The 15,197-nt window shown below is 53.6% G+C and overlaps 5 protein-coding genes across 5 annotated transcripts; 1 reads left to right on the top strand and 4 right to left on the bottom strand.

Annotated features, from left to right (window-relative positions):
• Nucleotides 1-425: 425 nt before the first annotated feature.
• Nucleotides 426-1,127, bottom strand: ColSpa_04826 (alkyltransferase-like protein 1; the record flags this gene model as incomplete). The annotated part of the gene is made up of 2 exons (XM_049271038.1): nt 426-579; nt 715-1,127. The coding sequence occupies 2 exons, from the start codon at nt 1,125-1,127 to the stop codon at nt 426-428; spliced, it is 567 nt and encodes a 188-aa protein (XP_049126995.1).
• A 3,497-nt stretch (nt 1,128-4,624) lies between these two features.
• On the top strand, nt 4,625-5,539 carry ColSpa_04825 (AB hydrolase superfamily protein; the record flags this gene model as incomplete). Its single annotated transcript, XM_049271037.1, has 1 exon — nt 4,625-5,539. The coding sequence occupies one exon, from the start codon at nt 4,625-4,627 to the stop codon at nt 5,537-5,539; it is 915 nt and encodes a 304-aa protein (XP_049126994.1).
• Nucleotides 5,540-6,111: 572 nt separating this feature from the next.
• On the bottom strand, nt 6,112-6,600 carry ColSpa_04824 (uncharacterized protein; the record flags this gene model as incomplete). The annotated part of the gene is made up of 1 exon (XM_049271036.1): nt 6,112-6,600. One exon carries the CDS (start codon nt 6,598-6,600, stop codon nt 6,112-6,114), a length of 489 nt encoding a protein of 162 aa, XP_049126993.1.
• Nucleotides 6,601-7,740: 1,140 nt separating this feature from the next.
• Nucleotides 7,741-8,295, bottom strand: ColSpa_04823 (uncharacterized protein; the record flags this gene model as incomplete). The annotated part of the gene is made up of 1 exon (XM_049271035.1): nt 7,741-8,295. The coding sequence occupies one exon, from the start codon at nt 8,293-8,295 to the stop codon at nt 7,741-7,743; it is 555 nt and encodes a 184-aa protein (XP_049126992.1).
• Nucleotides 8,296-8,796: 501 nt separating this feature from the next.
• Nucleotides 8,797-11,389, bottom strand: ColSpa_04822 (sulfate permease 2; the record flags this gene model as incomplete). Its single annotated transcript, XM_049271034.1, has 3 exons — nt 8,797-9,378; nt 9,438-10,993; nt 11,116-11,389. 3 exons carry the CDS (start codon nt 11,387-11,389, stop codon nt 8,797-8,799), a joined length of 2,412 nt encoding a protein of 803 aa, XP_049126991.1.
• Nucleotides 11,390-15,197: the final 3,808 nt, after the last annotated feature.

Here is a 15,197-nt window from a genome sequence, read left to right as displayed (position 1 = left end):
CTCATGCGACATGCACCAGTCTTCACTTCACTTCTTTTTGTTTTATCCTAATTATTTTCTCATACATAAGACTTTCTACGAATAACAAGGCCAACGTCGTGCTTAATAAATGGCACGAGGGAAGGGATGGTGGGAGTCCAGTGATAGCTGGGGTGGCCGGGCGGAAGCTTCTCAAGCACGTTCGTTGGGGTGCACCCCTGAGCATGTGACACGACACGAGGACACGCCATTTACCTTGGTTAATGCTAGTTACGTGCCCATCGGATGTGGCCGGTTGAATACAAGACAGCTTGGATGTTCGATTCCCTTTTCGTTTCTGATGCTGTTTGATTTCGTGTTGGTGGTTGTCAAAGGTGTCTTATTAGGCCCTGGCCGATTGTAGTTGTATAAGCCGTCGCTTCATGTGCCTCGTCCTCCAAAAATGGTCACTGTCCATTGGCCTCCTCGGAGGGAAGGACCTCGGGAAACCAGCCATAGGTTTTGAAGTCCACCTGGAATTCGCCCATGGCAGCCTGCGAGACCTCGACATCCTCGGCCTCGAGGGCGGCGGCTTGGCTGCGAGCGCCGGAGGGCTGAGAGCTGTGAGAGCGGGGGCTTAGTTCGGCGCATAGCTATAGGGCTGCGGGGTTCGGTCACAGGAGGGGGGGACGAGGACGGCGAGCGAACAACATTGATCATGAACGTGGAAATGGGGGGACAACGGGGCGTGCGTACCGCGGCGAGATTGTGCCTTTTGCATTGATGACGCGCTGCCACGGGACGGTTTCGTTGTTGAACCGCGACGTCGGGTCGGTGGGTAGGTGTTTGAGGCAGATTCCCACCTGGCGGGGCCGTTCGGCTGGGACGTTCGGACCGAGGCCCGTGTCAGCCTTGACTTCTCCTCTGCAGGAGGAGAAAGACGCACGGGATGGTGCTTGGGATGGATCGGAGGTGTGGTGGAGCGTGGGGGATGGGCGACGGGACGGCGGGAGCAAATGGAGGTGAGGCGGAGGGAAGGGAGGGGCGGACTCACGGGTGCCGATGAGCTTTGCGATGTGGCCGTAGGTCGTCACCCTGCCGAAGGGGATCTCTTGAACGGCGGTGTAGACGGCGTGGAAGAAGGCTTCGGCCTCGTCAGTGCGGGGCATCTTGGCCGGGGGGTTAGCTTCGAGGGCCGGAAGGGAATGGTTGATGATGTTGATGATGATGTCTCGTTGAGCGTGATGAGTAAGTAAGTCATCGCTAACATTTGCTCTGCTATTAGCCTAGAGATCGCGTGATATGATTGGTCAGCAGCCCTCATCCACCAAAGCTCACGTTGTGAGGAGTACGTAGATGGCTGATAGATATGTGAATAACTTTTGGATTAGATGCTGTGTATCTCTCATATTGACTTCATTCTTCCTGTTTCTTCCGCAATTGATGCAGCTCTTTGTTCATCATCATGCCTCCTGATTCTATAGATGATAGCAGCAAGAGGACTGCGAGGCAGAGACTGGTAGATCCAGGTATGCCTAGCATACTGCATATTGGCAACCAGTCAAAATGAGAAACAACCAGTCTTCAGCTGCTGCTCAGCCTGATAGCAGTCTGCCTTACCCCGTTCCAAGAGCACCAAGATGGTTCCCTCTCTCCCATCATACTGTGGCTTCTTTCTCTCGCTTTCACTCGCTTACCTTAGCTACTTGAATCTATCCGCTGAACTTTGTTGTGAAGCATCGAGTCTGCCCCGAGTGCGGAAAATATCTCTCTCCCTAAATCGCCTGTCGTGTCCGACCAAGTCGGCTTCGACTTTCAGGCCGATGTCGTGAACACGGCTTCAATGGGACACGTGCTCACGGGACGGCTCCTCAAGGCTCTCAGCGATGGAGGGGTGAACACGTACGCCCTCTGGTCCGCCGTTCATTTTGGAAAGTTGTTACCGGTCCGGAAGTCTCTCCAGAACTCCGTCTATTTCCACATTGCCTCGAAAAAAAGCTACCGATCTGTTCTTTCGAAAGCCCTAAGCTTCGGGTGGGGTCACTCGGCGCCAGTTGCGGATCTGGCTCGTACGGTGGCCGGCACCAAAGCAATCGTCCTCGTCGGTGCGCTCGCAACAGACTGTCAGGCTTTTGCGGCTGCAAAATGCTTCTCGGAGCTAATGTCCATCTACGGGCTCGAGGCCGACATGCTCCCGAGTGTTGACGTGCTCAAAGGGCTGATCAATTACTTAAGTCCGTTCGTCCAAGATTTGGGGTTTCCCAAGGTCGTCCAACACATAACAAATGTGTCCGAATGGGTGATCAGATCTAGAGACCAGTCATCAGATAAAGAAAATGTTGAAAGAACAGAACGGCAGATTCAGCAATTGAAAAGCTTGGGCAGCCCAGATGCCCTCGCTCGCGCCATCAAACAGCTCATTCATACCTCACAGAATGGGCAGAGTGACTATATGATGCTCACCATGCGTGGGTCTTGGCTTCCAGCGTTTGCAAGTCACGTAATTGGGATGTCTATCGAGTTACAACTCCAGGAAACAACTATCTGGGCGAGCGGGGGCGATCGAGGAAGCATTATATTTCAACTTGATCCTCATATGAAAGGTTCTTTGGGACACTCAGTTTCGAGAACAGGCGGAATCATCTTGGAATCGACACCCGATAATGAAGAGAACCGGATCTCTTCAATATCAGTCGACTATCTGCTTGCTGGGGCTCTCGATGCCCAATTTCTCAGGAGGCCAGAGCTTGACGCCACTGTTGCGACATCTATCAAGGCGGCGATACACCGTCTATCGGTTTATTTTTATGAGACAGTCGTTTCAAGAATGGAATGGTGCCATAAGAGCAAACCCCATTCCTTGAATGGCCCGTTCAAGGGAATGCCTTCCTTGGTGGAAATTCTTACCCTCATGGGCATCAGTGTTGATCAAACTGCTGAACCGGAGCTCATGCAGCCTGGACGTCGTATTATGTTCACATTACCGCAACGCGTGAAAGACATTTCATATGATAGTACGTTTCAGAAAAAACACGAGGCGGTAATTCTAGGGCTCAATGCACTCAATCAACAGAACCGGGACACTTTGGAATACCGGTGTCACACTCGTCATACCACGCCAAGCAAGCATGAGAACAACTACAATCATATTAAATTATATGACAGGGATTGTTTATGTAAAGCAGTTGGGCAACTTATCTTTGGCTTTGCGACAACGGCGCTGGCTTTGATGTTCTGCACGTTTGACAGAAGTCAAATGAGGGTACAGAAGCAAATCGTTGTAGGAAATGAAGTTACACCATGGAGCAAAAGACTCATCTCAAAGAGTGGGAATCCGACATCCGGCGTCCTTCTCGACCACCTTGCAATGCTTATTTGCGACGACTATTCGACCGACTGGACTCGCAGCACTGATGTACGAGACAAGCACATTGAAGGAATTTATGTCCTTGGATTATCTGGACAACATTACACGATCTACTACGCTGCTATAATGAAAGACGAGTGTTATGATGACCTCGGAAGGATGCTCGACATCCAGTCTGGCAGAGTGTCGGCGAACGGCGCATTTCGTAACGTCAATGTGGAGGGACATTATCCTCGAACTGAGCGAGCCTTGGGTCAAATCAATAGGTATATCGAACCTGTTCGGCTTGCTGTTGGGACTTTCTGGGAGCCTCATTATCGGCCTCCAGCAACTAGTATCAACTTGGCCATTACACTCGATGAGAAGTTCATTTTTGTCTGACTGACACTAAAAATCAACAATAGCAACTCAGTGACGGTGCCTCTAGAACGCTGTATTGACCAATTAATTTCTGATTGGGCAGATCCTCACTGCCAGCACTCGATTTCGAGACCATACGAATTGCAGGGAGACCGAGATGTTGTTGTCAGCGGATTCCAGGTTGTGAGGCTTAACCAGCGGGCCTCTGGGGAGATATTGGTTTATGCCTTGTGAGGCAGAAAGCTCGAGCAGCTTCTTCTTTGTGGGTTGATGATAGAGCAACTGGTAAGATGTAAGGGTGGTCAAAGTGGGAAATGGATACGAAGCTTAGACGTGCTTCAGGTGAAGGCCTGCTTGAAGTGTTGTCATCGTCTGGCACGTCAACGTCAGTCTGATTATCTTCCTTGTGTCGTGATAGGTGGGTGAGAGGCGGCCAATCTCGCAAGTTGTTTTCTTCTGTAGTCGACTTTTTATGTGATAAGGTTGGTGCATTTCGAAGTGTGTTGTCTTTTCTGTTTTCCATTCTATTTCTCAGCTTTGTGACTTACTCAGTCAGCTTTAACTGCTGTCCGACACGAAAGCCATACTCGGGTTTGCAGGAATGGGGCTCACGTAGTCAAGATGCTGGGAAACCTCGACCTCGGTTGAGAGCAACACGTGGGCGGGCCCCTTAATCATGATCGGCCACTTAGATGCGCCTGACACCTCCGAAGTCGCATCACGACTAAAAGACTTGGACTGATGGCCCCCCCGCGTTTTCGACTTCGTTCCGGATCCACCACCCACTCATGCGGGGGTGGGGGATGCAGCTTGTACGCTGCAATGCGTTGGGGAACTTGCACTCTCACTCCAACAACCCATTTGCACTTTTGAGTTATCAAACACTAATTAGAGCATTCCATAATAACCTTTCAAAATCTCAACGCCGTGCTTTTCAACATGGATGCCTTCGTCAAGTCTCGGGAAACCCGACCTCAGTTGCTTCAGAGTCTCTTGGCAGCTCTTCCGCCGCTGGACCCCTCTCTCGAAGAGTTCCGCGACGCCGCAACTCTCCCCGATGGCTACAAGATCGACCTCCAGATCGTCCGGCCGCGTGGTGTCAATGAAAGTAACGGAGGGCGGCCTTTGATACTGCTGTGGCCCGGTGGAGGTTTCATCGTCGCCGGTGTCGAGCCCACGACTCGCCCTGCCCGGGAGTGCGCGCTTGAGTTCGGTGCGGTCGTCGTCAACGCTACCTACCGTCTGGCTCCCGAAAATAAGTTTCCACGATCTGTAAAGAATGCTTACGAGACGGCTGTTTGGCTTTCGAAGAATGCCGGCCGGTATGGCGCGGACATTAGCAAGGGCTGGGTGGTTGGTGGTTTCTCGGCAGGAGGCAACATTGCTTCGGTCGTCAGCCAGCGGTCAGCAGTGGAGGGCTTGGGGATCACCGGCACTTTCTTGGGCATCCCGCTCGTGATGGTCAAGGAAATCGTTCCTGAGAAGTATGCGGCAGAGTGGGTTTCTCGGGAGGAGAACGCCACCTGGAACCCGGCGTTTACCACCACAATCATCGAAGATGTACAGAGAGGCCTGGAACCGGACATCAAGTCGCCGTGGTACTCGCCTCTCAACGACCCCGAGGCGATACCAAAGTGCCCCAAGACCTACATCCAGGTTGGGGACCGGGATCCGCTGAGGGACGATGGTTTGATCTATGCAAAGATATTGAAGGACAACGGGGTTGAGGCAAGAGTTGATAATTACCCGAACTGGGGACATCAGGGTTGGTCCATTTTTGCTCCCGCCGACACACCTGCGGATTTGGGCCCCAACACGATGAAGGGACTGAGATGGCTTATGGGTAGGGAGTAGACTTCAGAAGGTGGTTGATAGAAGCTTGATATCGCACATTAGGTTCATCGCCTTGTTGAAGCTCATGTTGGGTGGCCTGTGTTAATGTGGTGCCTGTGAAGATACCTATGAGTGCTGACAGCGCTTCCAAACCAAACCATTGTTATTCCAATGAATATACGAAAGTGACTATGGCCACTGGAACGAAAATTTTAGTACGAATGCAACGCTTTCTCACTCATGATCACGGCAACCGGCATAAACTGACTTTGGGTTTCACTCAGACTCACGCCTGTATACGGATAAGCGCCCAGGGCCTCACTCTCCGCGCGACAGATTGTTCACAATGGCATGCACCAAAGTTGCTTCATATGTGTAACTTGAATAGGGTATCGTAGTTGTATTTGCCCAACTCCACGCTAAGCGTAATTGATGTCCTGTTACCACGTTCAAAGGCAATCAAGTTCAAACCAGCTGGTGGCAAAAGGAGATGCATTAAGTCTGTGTAGGATCCAGTGGCCTTGACATTGTCTCCCGTTCCACTCCCTCGCGCTGTCATTTCCTGTGTAAACTTCCCACCAAACGACATGCTCTTACGGCATGGCCAACCATGTACCGCCCATGAAGATCAGAGCGGCCGCGCAGCAAACAATGATGTGCACCGAAGTGTCGAGGGGCGCCGCGGGCGGGATGTTGGAGAACTGAAGCACGGTCCGAATCGTGAAGTTGTTGGCAGCCTCTTGGATAGCGAGGGCGGTCAGGTTTCCGCAAGCCTCGTTGAGAGCCCTGTCCATGATGAGGGAGGGCAGCTTGGCGATGGCGGTGTCGAGAACCTCGGCGTTGAATTGGTTGCCGTTGGGCGAGGCCACGAAGAAGGTCGCACGGTAGGTGCTGTTGGCGCCAACGGTAGAGAGGTTGGCGATGCGGGAGTACTCGCCGCACGACACAATGGTCGACTGGGTGGTCGGCGTAGTCTGGCGGACGACGACGGCCGGGCCGGGGGCCTCGATTGCCCCGGCGAAAGCGCCGTTGGCGAAGACGGAGACCGCCAAGAGGATCTGAGCGAAGACGAAGTTGTGCATCTTGTCGTCTTGTCTTTCTTGCTCAATGTACTGCTACTCAGATGCGTGTCGAGTTTGAGAGTGTGATCAAACAGTTGTTGACAATGGTAGACAGGGGTGTATGTGAGTTGGAAACGAGCGGACTGACAGAAACCACCCGACAAAAAAAACGACACTCAAAAGTTAAAAAGTGGCCGGCCACTGAGAAGTGAAAGAATGTGCGCAAAAAGGAGGGAGGCAGGGAAAAAACTGGTTGCGTCAGGAAAAAGAGGGAGAGTGGCAGCAGACACTAAAAAGCGAGGGAACAAGGAAGCTTACGTTGTTATATGCACCATGGTTGAGGAGACGGGGTAGTTCTTGTCAGTGCAAGGGGCTGAAGCGTCTGAGACGAGATGACACATTTTGGACCTCAGATCAGACGGCCTGATGGCCTTGAGCGAGGTTACACTGCTGAGACTTGGGACGCCATGGCTGGACTTCCAGTTGTTTGGGACGCTGACAACTCTCAACTGCGTGTTTGAAGGGCCGAGAATTGTCTCTTGTTCTTTCCATTGAACTCAGACATTGACTGAGTTTACCCACGCTCTTGTTGAGGTGTGCATCTCCAGCTACAGAAACGGAGGCGCCGAGCTCTTCGAGATCGCCAGCGCCAGAGTGTCTCATATTTCTCCTCGAAGCACAGACCAATCAACAACACCAACAAGTGGTCCGGCAGTGGCCCCCTCCTGTTTGATCCTCCTCTGTCACGACGGTCGATGTTTTTGGTCACCACTAGCATGACAAGCCCATGGAATCGGACCAGTCAGAAAGGAACTCGGCTTGAGAGTGCCGAACTGTAAGCGCCGTGCTTGGTCGTTCTCCTTTATGCTTTCCTTCACTTGCCGTGTCATCCCCTTGGCAGACCATGATTGGCAGCTGGCCGGGGTGGCTAGGGCCACAGCTAATCGGGCGCTCTTCTCGGTATCGAAAGGGGAAAAAAGAAGCCAAAAAAACCGGTGTCGTCAAGTCTCATTATCATTAATCGTATGGAGTGCAGATGCACGCCACGAGTGTCAACGCCTACAATGTGGATGATGTCCCGTGCCCGCGGCGGCGGTTCTAGACCGCATGTCCCGAATCCACGGCAAACGCCTGCCGAACAAATCCGGAATCCCGTAATCCTTAACCTGCCCGCATCGCTGCGTCTACTGCCCTCGCAGCCCTCGATCCTTTGCCCCCCGGCACTGGTTTCTGCATCTTCCCGCCGAGGCCCCCTAGGCTCAGCGGCTTAGGCTCAACGGGCACGATGCCGCACTTGATGCTTATGCTGGCAAAGAAGCCGCCCACTGGTCGCAACTCGTCCTGGAACACGGCAACGTTAGAGAACGCCGTGCATCTCTCCCCGCGGAACAGTTTCGCCTCGCACCCGTCCGCCTTGTTGCCCATAAATATCCCGCACTGCGCTGTCCCGGGCAGGTTGTAGCATTGTCCATCCTTTGTCGTAAATACTGGCTCAGTCGACGCGTTGCTCGGCAATGCCATGTTCACGAATGAAGATCCGCGACACGTCTTGACGCCTGGAGAGCTCGGGAACAGCGTCACCGTTATAGGAATCGGAGGCTTGTTCTCTTGCGCCGGCGGCAACGTCACGTTGGGTTGGGTGACGTCGACCTGGTCAGCCGTCGCGATCGGTTTTGGAGGGGCTGGCGGAGACGGTGGTGGATCTACGCGATCCATGACTTGCGGGATCGCGAGGACGGTCGAAGCGAGCCAGGCCGCCACGAATGAGGCTCGTAGTATTGGATTTGACGATAGTCGCATGTTCTTGCCTGTGACTGATATGATGGCTACGGAAGTTGTAGAGACAGAAATCTGCACCAACTTGGCGCCGGCGCTCGAACTTTTGTCCAGAAGATCAGCAACGTTAAGACGATGTCACCATGGACGCCAAGCTGCATCACCCGCGTTTCAGGGCGACTCCCCTATCGCAAATGCACGGTTACAGTCTTGAAACACTGGGCAAAAAAGGCTTCACAACAAGAATGCAACTCAGTTGAAGAGGAAAGATGCACTTAATGATTGAATTATAAGATTTACCGAGGTTTGCCATCCACTCAGCCTACCTCACGACCGGCATATGCAACAACAACAACACTCTGGTATCAGTATCTATGTCTCGAAGTACAACCGCTCTGCGCCCGTATCTTCGCTCATGTATCGTGACAAACAATCTTTTGATCAAGCACTCTTCAGGACCGAGTTCGCAGGCGATGCCTGACCCTCGTTCTTGCTCTCGGCGTTTAGAATAGCACTCTCCACAGCCGCGGCAACGTCGATGTGAAAGAACGGCCTGTTCATCCCCTGGACGGCGGCAAGCTTGCCATCGCCACGACCCGCAACCTGCGCGGCGCCATCATTGATGCCTTTACCCGGGGAGATGACATCCTCCTCCTCGTCCCGGCTGCGCTGCGCGACGATGTGGGGAGTGTGGTTAGAGCCAGAGTCGACGGGTGCGAAGCTGTAAATAGGCTTCCATCGGCCGAAGTTGCTCTCGTCCTTGACCGAGGGGAAGCCGAAGCCGGCAGCGGCAAGGGCGCGACGGGTCCAGCGGTTGTTGACGTTGGCAAAATGCCACTCAACAACCTCGGGTTCGGCATAGTGGTCTAGTTGATTGCGGACGTCGATGAGACCCTGAATGGATGTGACGTCAATGTTGTTGACCGCCGAGCAGTCAAGGATCACGGCGCGGACGATGGGGCGGTTATCGTCCATGTCGATCTTAGCACCACGACGCGGGCCGGGATCGTTCCAAGGACGGTCCTGCAGGATCGGTGTCAGTAACTGGGCAATTATGGATGTGATGAGCGAATGTGACTTACACCAAGCTTCTCGTAGCGGTCGAGGATCGTCCGACGGGCGTGTTTCTGAACGTACTCTACCAGACGGTCCATGTAGTGTGCCTGGTTCGTGTAGTTGAAGCCCTCGCCAAAGCGGTAAACAAAAACACCGGGGTAGGGGGTCTGGACGTCAATGTTGGGGTTGGAGCCATCGTCCTTCGAGAGGGGAATGTAGGCTTCACGGGAGGGAATCTCAATGGACTCGCCCTTTTCGTTGAACGGAACACCCTTGCCAGCGGTATCCTTTGTGGCGCGATAGACCTTGACACGGCCGAGGAAGTGACCCTTGGCTTTGGCAAGGCGAACCAGGAGAAGCGCGGCAGAAGCACACATGGTGAGATAGATGCCGTTCTCGATGTTGGTGAAGATGGTGAGGAGAACACCAGCGAAGAAGATGAAGACTTCGAGAGGAGAGACCTCCCAGAATTGGTATACAACCTTGGGCGGTGTAATGAGATCACCGACGGCGTGGATAATCAGACCAGCAAGTGTGGACATCGGAATGTAGAAGAAGACCGACGTCAGGGCGTACAAAGCCAGGAGAACAATGACGGCAGTGAAGATACCGGCCAGAGGAGTACGGACGCCGGCTTTAGACTTGATCGCAGTTCGGGAGAAAGACCCAGTGGCAGGGTACGCACCGAGGAAGGGCCCGAATAAGTTCGTGAAGCCAACGGCGACCAGTTCCTGCGAAGGGTTGATTACATAGTTGTTGACCCTACCGAAAGACTTGGATATGGCAATGTGCTCAATAATGAGAACAATGATGGTGACCGGCAGATCGGGCGCGATAGCTGAAAGGAGCTCGGTGTCGATCTTGGGGGCTCCGGTGTGCTGGAAACCGCTGGGGACTTTGCCCAGAATCTTGAACTTGGCCTTCTTGGCGTCCCAGTTGACGTGGCGGTTGACGAGCCAACTGATCAGGACGTAGAGGAGAATGACAAAGGCCATGCGGAGAGTCGACATGAAGAACCAGAACTTCTTCCTCTGAGGCTGGCGGTTCGACATGATGTTGCAGAACGTGCGGATGGCGTACAGCAGGAACAGAGCAGTAAGACCCATGGCCGCGTCGAGTCTGGCAGTTGGTAAAGCCTTGAGAAGGTCGATGATCACCTCATAGGTAGGGTTGCGGGTGTTGACGCCCTGCAAGCCAAGGAGGGCCGGAATCTGGCCGGCCGCAATGCTGATCGCGGCGCCGGTCATGAAAGAGGTGATGGCCACGAGCGGGATGAACTCGACGATCCAGCCCAGCCGTACCAGACCAATGAACAGCAGGACGGAGCCAGCGATGACAGCCAATGCCTGGGCAATCTGAGGACCTTCATATTGCGGGTGAGTGTCCCTCACGCGCAAAACGATGTTGCCGACGAGCTGGGACATGACGGCCACGGTTCCGATGGTGATGTCCTTGGATGTTGCGAACGCCCAGTACAGGAGGAAACCAACGAATGAGGTGTAGAGACCGTACTCGGGAGTCAGTTGGGCCAGGATTGCATAAGCCATGCCCTGGGGAATTACCACAAAACCGACCGTGACACCTTCACAGTACCTGTCAGCCACACCTTCTCTGGGCGCATCTAACAGTGGACAAACAAGGTGCCATCACGAGGGTTTCACCACGCGAGCTCCAAAAGATGTTTGACGGAGGAAAGAAACGTACCGGCAATTATATCTCCAAGAAGCCATGTGGCATTGTAATGGAAGATCCAGGACCAGAAGGGGAACAGGCTCTTGATGTAAGCGACCGCGCCGTGAACCGTTGGTCTGTGGGCATAGAGGAATTCTGCGACGGTAGGCTCTTCCTCCTCATACTGCTCAACGGATCGGAAGGAAGCGGCGGCGGACTGGACGGCCTCGGTAGGCTCATTTCGGTATCGGGCGTCGACGTCAATGCCGAGGCCCTTGGCCAGGGTTCTTCCGACGTTGTTCGGCATGACGGGCGTCTTTAGGACGGTCTCCCGGGGAAATATTCTTGCTTCAGAAGATCGATCCGGGATGTCACAGAGATACTGGACTCGGCGTGGGAACGACAATTGAGAAGAAGGGTCGACGGGGACAAAAGACCACAAAGGGAGGCTGGCGTATTATCCAGAGGAGATGCTGCCTGGCCGGAAGACGGACGACATAAGAGACGACGGACGGGGCCGGGCAGGGAACCTTATATGCGGTAACAAGACGAGAATCGTGATGATGCTATGCCCTCTTGGGAGCAAAGCTTGGCCGCGTCGCCAAGAAGCATGGCTTCGGATCGTCCAGGCCTCGCCAAGGGCTCGATTGGAGCCCTGTTGGTGTTGCACTCCCACATGCCGCCTGGGGGGGGGGTATGTGAGTGAAAGCCATTTTCTGACGACATTATCAATCTTGATGGCGTCGCATGGGGACGACACCTTCCCTTCACCTGTTTTCTTGGAGAGATTGGCTTCGAGCCTGGCCAACGCCTTCATTTGGGACTCTACCCAGCTCATTGGGATCGCCCATATTTTGGCGTAGTATTTCCAAGGTGTGGTGTCCCATTCTCGGGAGACTAGGCAAAGCCGGGAGGGGATGGCGGGGTGGACACGACTCTCTACATCTTGGGCCGAGCTAATAGGGGTCTTGTTCTGTCGGCAGAAAGCGTATCTGACGACTTGTGTACTTCTGCAAGTAGATACGTACCGGGATATGCTTGTGGAATGTCAATATTCTAGAGCACCACTTCCTCTTTCGCTCTCGACTCGACTGTCTTGGTTGCCACAGGCTAATTGGCTGGATGTAGTGTAATTCGTTGCTCCCTCGCGCAGGCCGGGATACTGACTCTCGGTGGGCGTGGGGGAAGCGGGATAGAGTTGTCAAAAGAGCATTTTCGCCGTCCAATTCAGCGCGCGCTGGGCTGACCTTGATTCGGCATGTGCCATGTGCAGCTAGCTACTGCGCAGCTAACACGCACAGAATACACACAGACTAGGAGCCTGGTGGTACACATACGGCATGCCAAACCAGACTGTCTCTGACTTTGCCTCTTCAACCCTCGTGAGGCCAAGACCAACTCTCATGATCAGTCTGTGGCGCCTTCAGCTTCTCTACCATCGGCTAGGATGGATGGGCGAGCAAGACGGGCTGCTTGGGAGAGGGCCGGACTAACCGTGTTCCAGACCGAGAAAGATAAATCGCGGGATGTCTTGGACGTTGGAAAGGTCGGATAGCGTCCAGACGGCTGAGAGAAGTCTACCAAAGCTCACTTCTCCGCGGAGTGCGGCGCAACTATGTTCATCTGCCTGGCACATTGGCTACATCCGTACAACAACACCCACATATTGGCTTTTTTTGTGCACGCTTTTTCTGCTTTGCGCTCAACGTACTGGGGCAAAGGCCCTCCCATTAAGCTTAAATGCCAGACGGTTTGTCGGTTACTGCTGTCAAGTTCATCCGCGATGCCGTGTCCAGCATAGTCAGTGTCCTGTGTGACCCAGATGTCCTGCCGAAGACCCGAGATGGGGAAATCGACAATGTCACTGCGCGCTGACTTTTACCACCACCTTTCCCTTCCTCTGCTCCCCGCCTCCAGTGCAACATCCACTCACTCTACTGCAAAATACTAGCAGGGAGGCAAGATTAGCTTCCCAAAAGCCACATTGGAGGCCGGTCTCTGTATCGTTTAATTCTTTAGGCCCTTCCCGGGCTGGAAGAATGAGGCGAGGGGAGCAGATACTGGGGAGGATGCATGGGGCGTGGTGTTGGAGAAAAAAGAACGGGGCTCGGGAAGCATATTGGACGATGGTGTTGAGCACGCCATCCTTGGCGTAAATGAGACCAGCGTTTAAGGATCCTCCCGATTCCAAAGGGCTCACCCACCCGCGCCAAACAAACAAATCCAGAGGCCCCCAAAACCCCCGAACTCGAACCCTTCGGCGCCCATGTCTCTTTTTGGAGACGGCGACTTGCCAATTTCGACAGATTCCCATGCATCCCGCCCTCCTCTACCGGAAGCTCGCTATTGGCGTGGTCTCAATGTAAGGTTTTTGCAATCTCTCTCCCTCTTCTCTCAGAGTCCCAGCATACCGCCATCCCCGTCCCTCCACGAAGTTGTGCGCCCGCGCCCAGGCGTCCTAGCCTTCTCTCCGTGGAAGTCAGAAGGCTTGAGCCGTGAGCTTGTTGTTGCTTGTTCGGTCTCGGCATCGCGGGAAGACGCCCAGCTAGCCAGCCAAGACGTTAAGGATGAAATCTCTTCACAGGCACGATCAAACAAAGGTTAGATGGCTGCTCTTGGTATTCTCGGCCTCTCCACAAACAGAAAGTTGTCACACGATGTGAGAGGGGGTAGCAGAGGCAAAAATGGAGGAACATGGATGCTCCAGTTTGGCGTGTGCAAGTTTTCCATGGTCAAAATTTCTTGGACCCCGTCACTCTGAGTTAATGAGAAGCATCAAATCACCTGCCAGGGTTGTCAATTAAGCCAAGAAGAAACTTTGGGACTATTACGAGAATGTATCGAGGCATCAATTACGGAGCGTGGGATGCCATGTCACTTTTCTGTCCCAGCTGAACGGGAAGCTCTGCTTTAGACATGCATACTGGCTGGCGAAAGTGCTTTAGACTGGCGCCCAAACGAAACACAACCTGCTCAAGCATGCCAATGGAAGCAGCCGCTCTCATCCAGTCCATCAGCGCCATGCGGATGGGATGTGTGTGCATGGGTCCCCTGGCAAGAACCTGTGATGGTCGATCATATGGCGGACCTAGTTGTGGAAGCTCTTCGCCCGCGTTGTCTACAGCTGAGAGTCACGGCGACATTACCGCAAAGCTAGGGAGCGTCAATCGTGACGGAAGTGGCCCAGAACGCAATAGATCGTCGTGATAACTCATCGCGAATCAGACGACCATCAAAGAGCACAACGAGTAGGTTAAGCTGGAAGAAATGTCGCCATATGCTTGGGTGTTGAGCCTTCGGCTAGCTCTGTCCCGGAGATGCGATATCTTTGCGCCTCGCCCTTACATGTGTCATCTCGATCAGGGGTGTTGGCTGAACAGACCAGCAGCATGGGACAGGGAGAAGGGACTCATGGGCCGAGAAATGAGACTGCGAGGATGATTTCTTCAAATGTCTGTACGGCCGCATGCATGCACACTCCCACGGGCGGCTAACTCACACCCCCAGTTCTCAATCCACATCCCGGGACTGTGTCAGATATCACAGCAAGAGATGACTGCTGGTGAGATGTCGCGGTGAGTCAATTTTGCTCAAAGCCGCCATCGATAATGATCGAGGAACAAACAACCCTCGATCTCAACTACTTCCGCGGACTCTTTGAGTGTTGACGAAACTATGACCTGTGAGGGCTACGGGATCGCCGTAGCACTTAGCAATGCTTCATCCTCTAAATTCCTAAGAGAGAGCTCGGCGTCTGTCAGCATGTGTATCAGCATCTCGTCACAGAGATGGGAAAGAGGCAAAGGAGCCCTTACGCTACTGGTCGGTGCCGAGAGTGAGTTCCGTGTCTGGAGGCACATGCAAGCACTAAAGGCAAACACCCCTAGATAGAAGTCCCACGGTTCTGGTCCTGACGACTGCATTCTGCACGGGCTAGACAAGCAAAGAAGCCACTTGCTTGGCTGCACAATTCTAGAGTGCTGCACCAGTCCTCTGTGTACTCTCGGGGGCGACTGTCGGCGTTGCTTAAATACGCCAAGAGACCGCCATGGTCCATCGGCAAGCACGTCATCGCCAGTCGAGCGAATGAAACCCAGTCCCTGTTATTTCAGTGC

The sequence above is a fragment of the Colletotrichum spaethianum genome, assembly GCF_022836535.1.
Source record: "Colletotrichum spaethianum MAFF 239500 DNA, contig10, whole genome shotgun sequence".
Taxonomy (NCBI): domain Eukaryota; kingdom Fungi; phylum Ascomycota; class Sordariomycetes; order Glomerellales; family Glomerellaceae; genus Colletotrichum; species Colletotrichum spaethianum.
The sequence above is the reverse complement of the archived record's forward strand: the minus strand, read 5'-3'. Positions and strand labels throughout refer to the sequence as shown.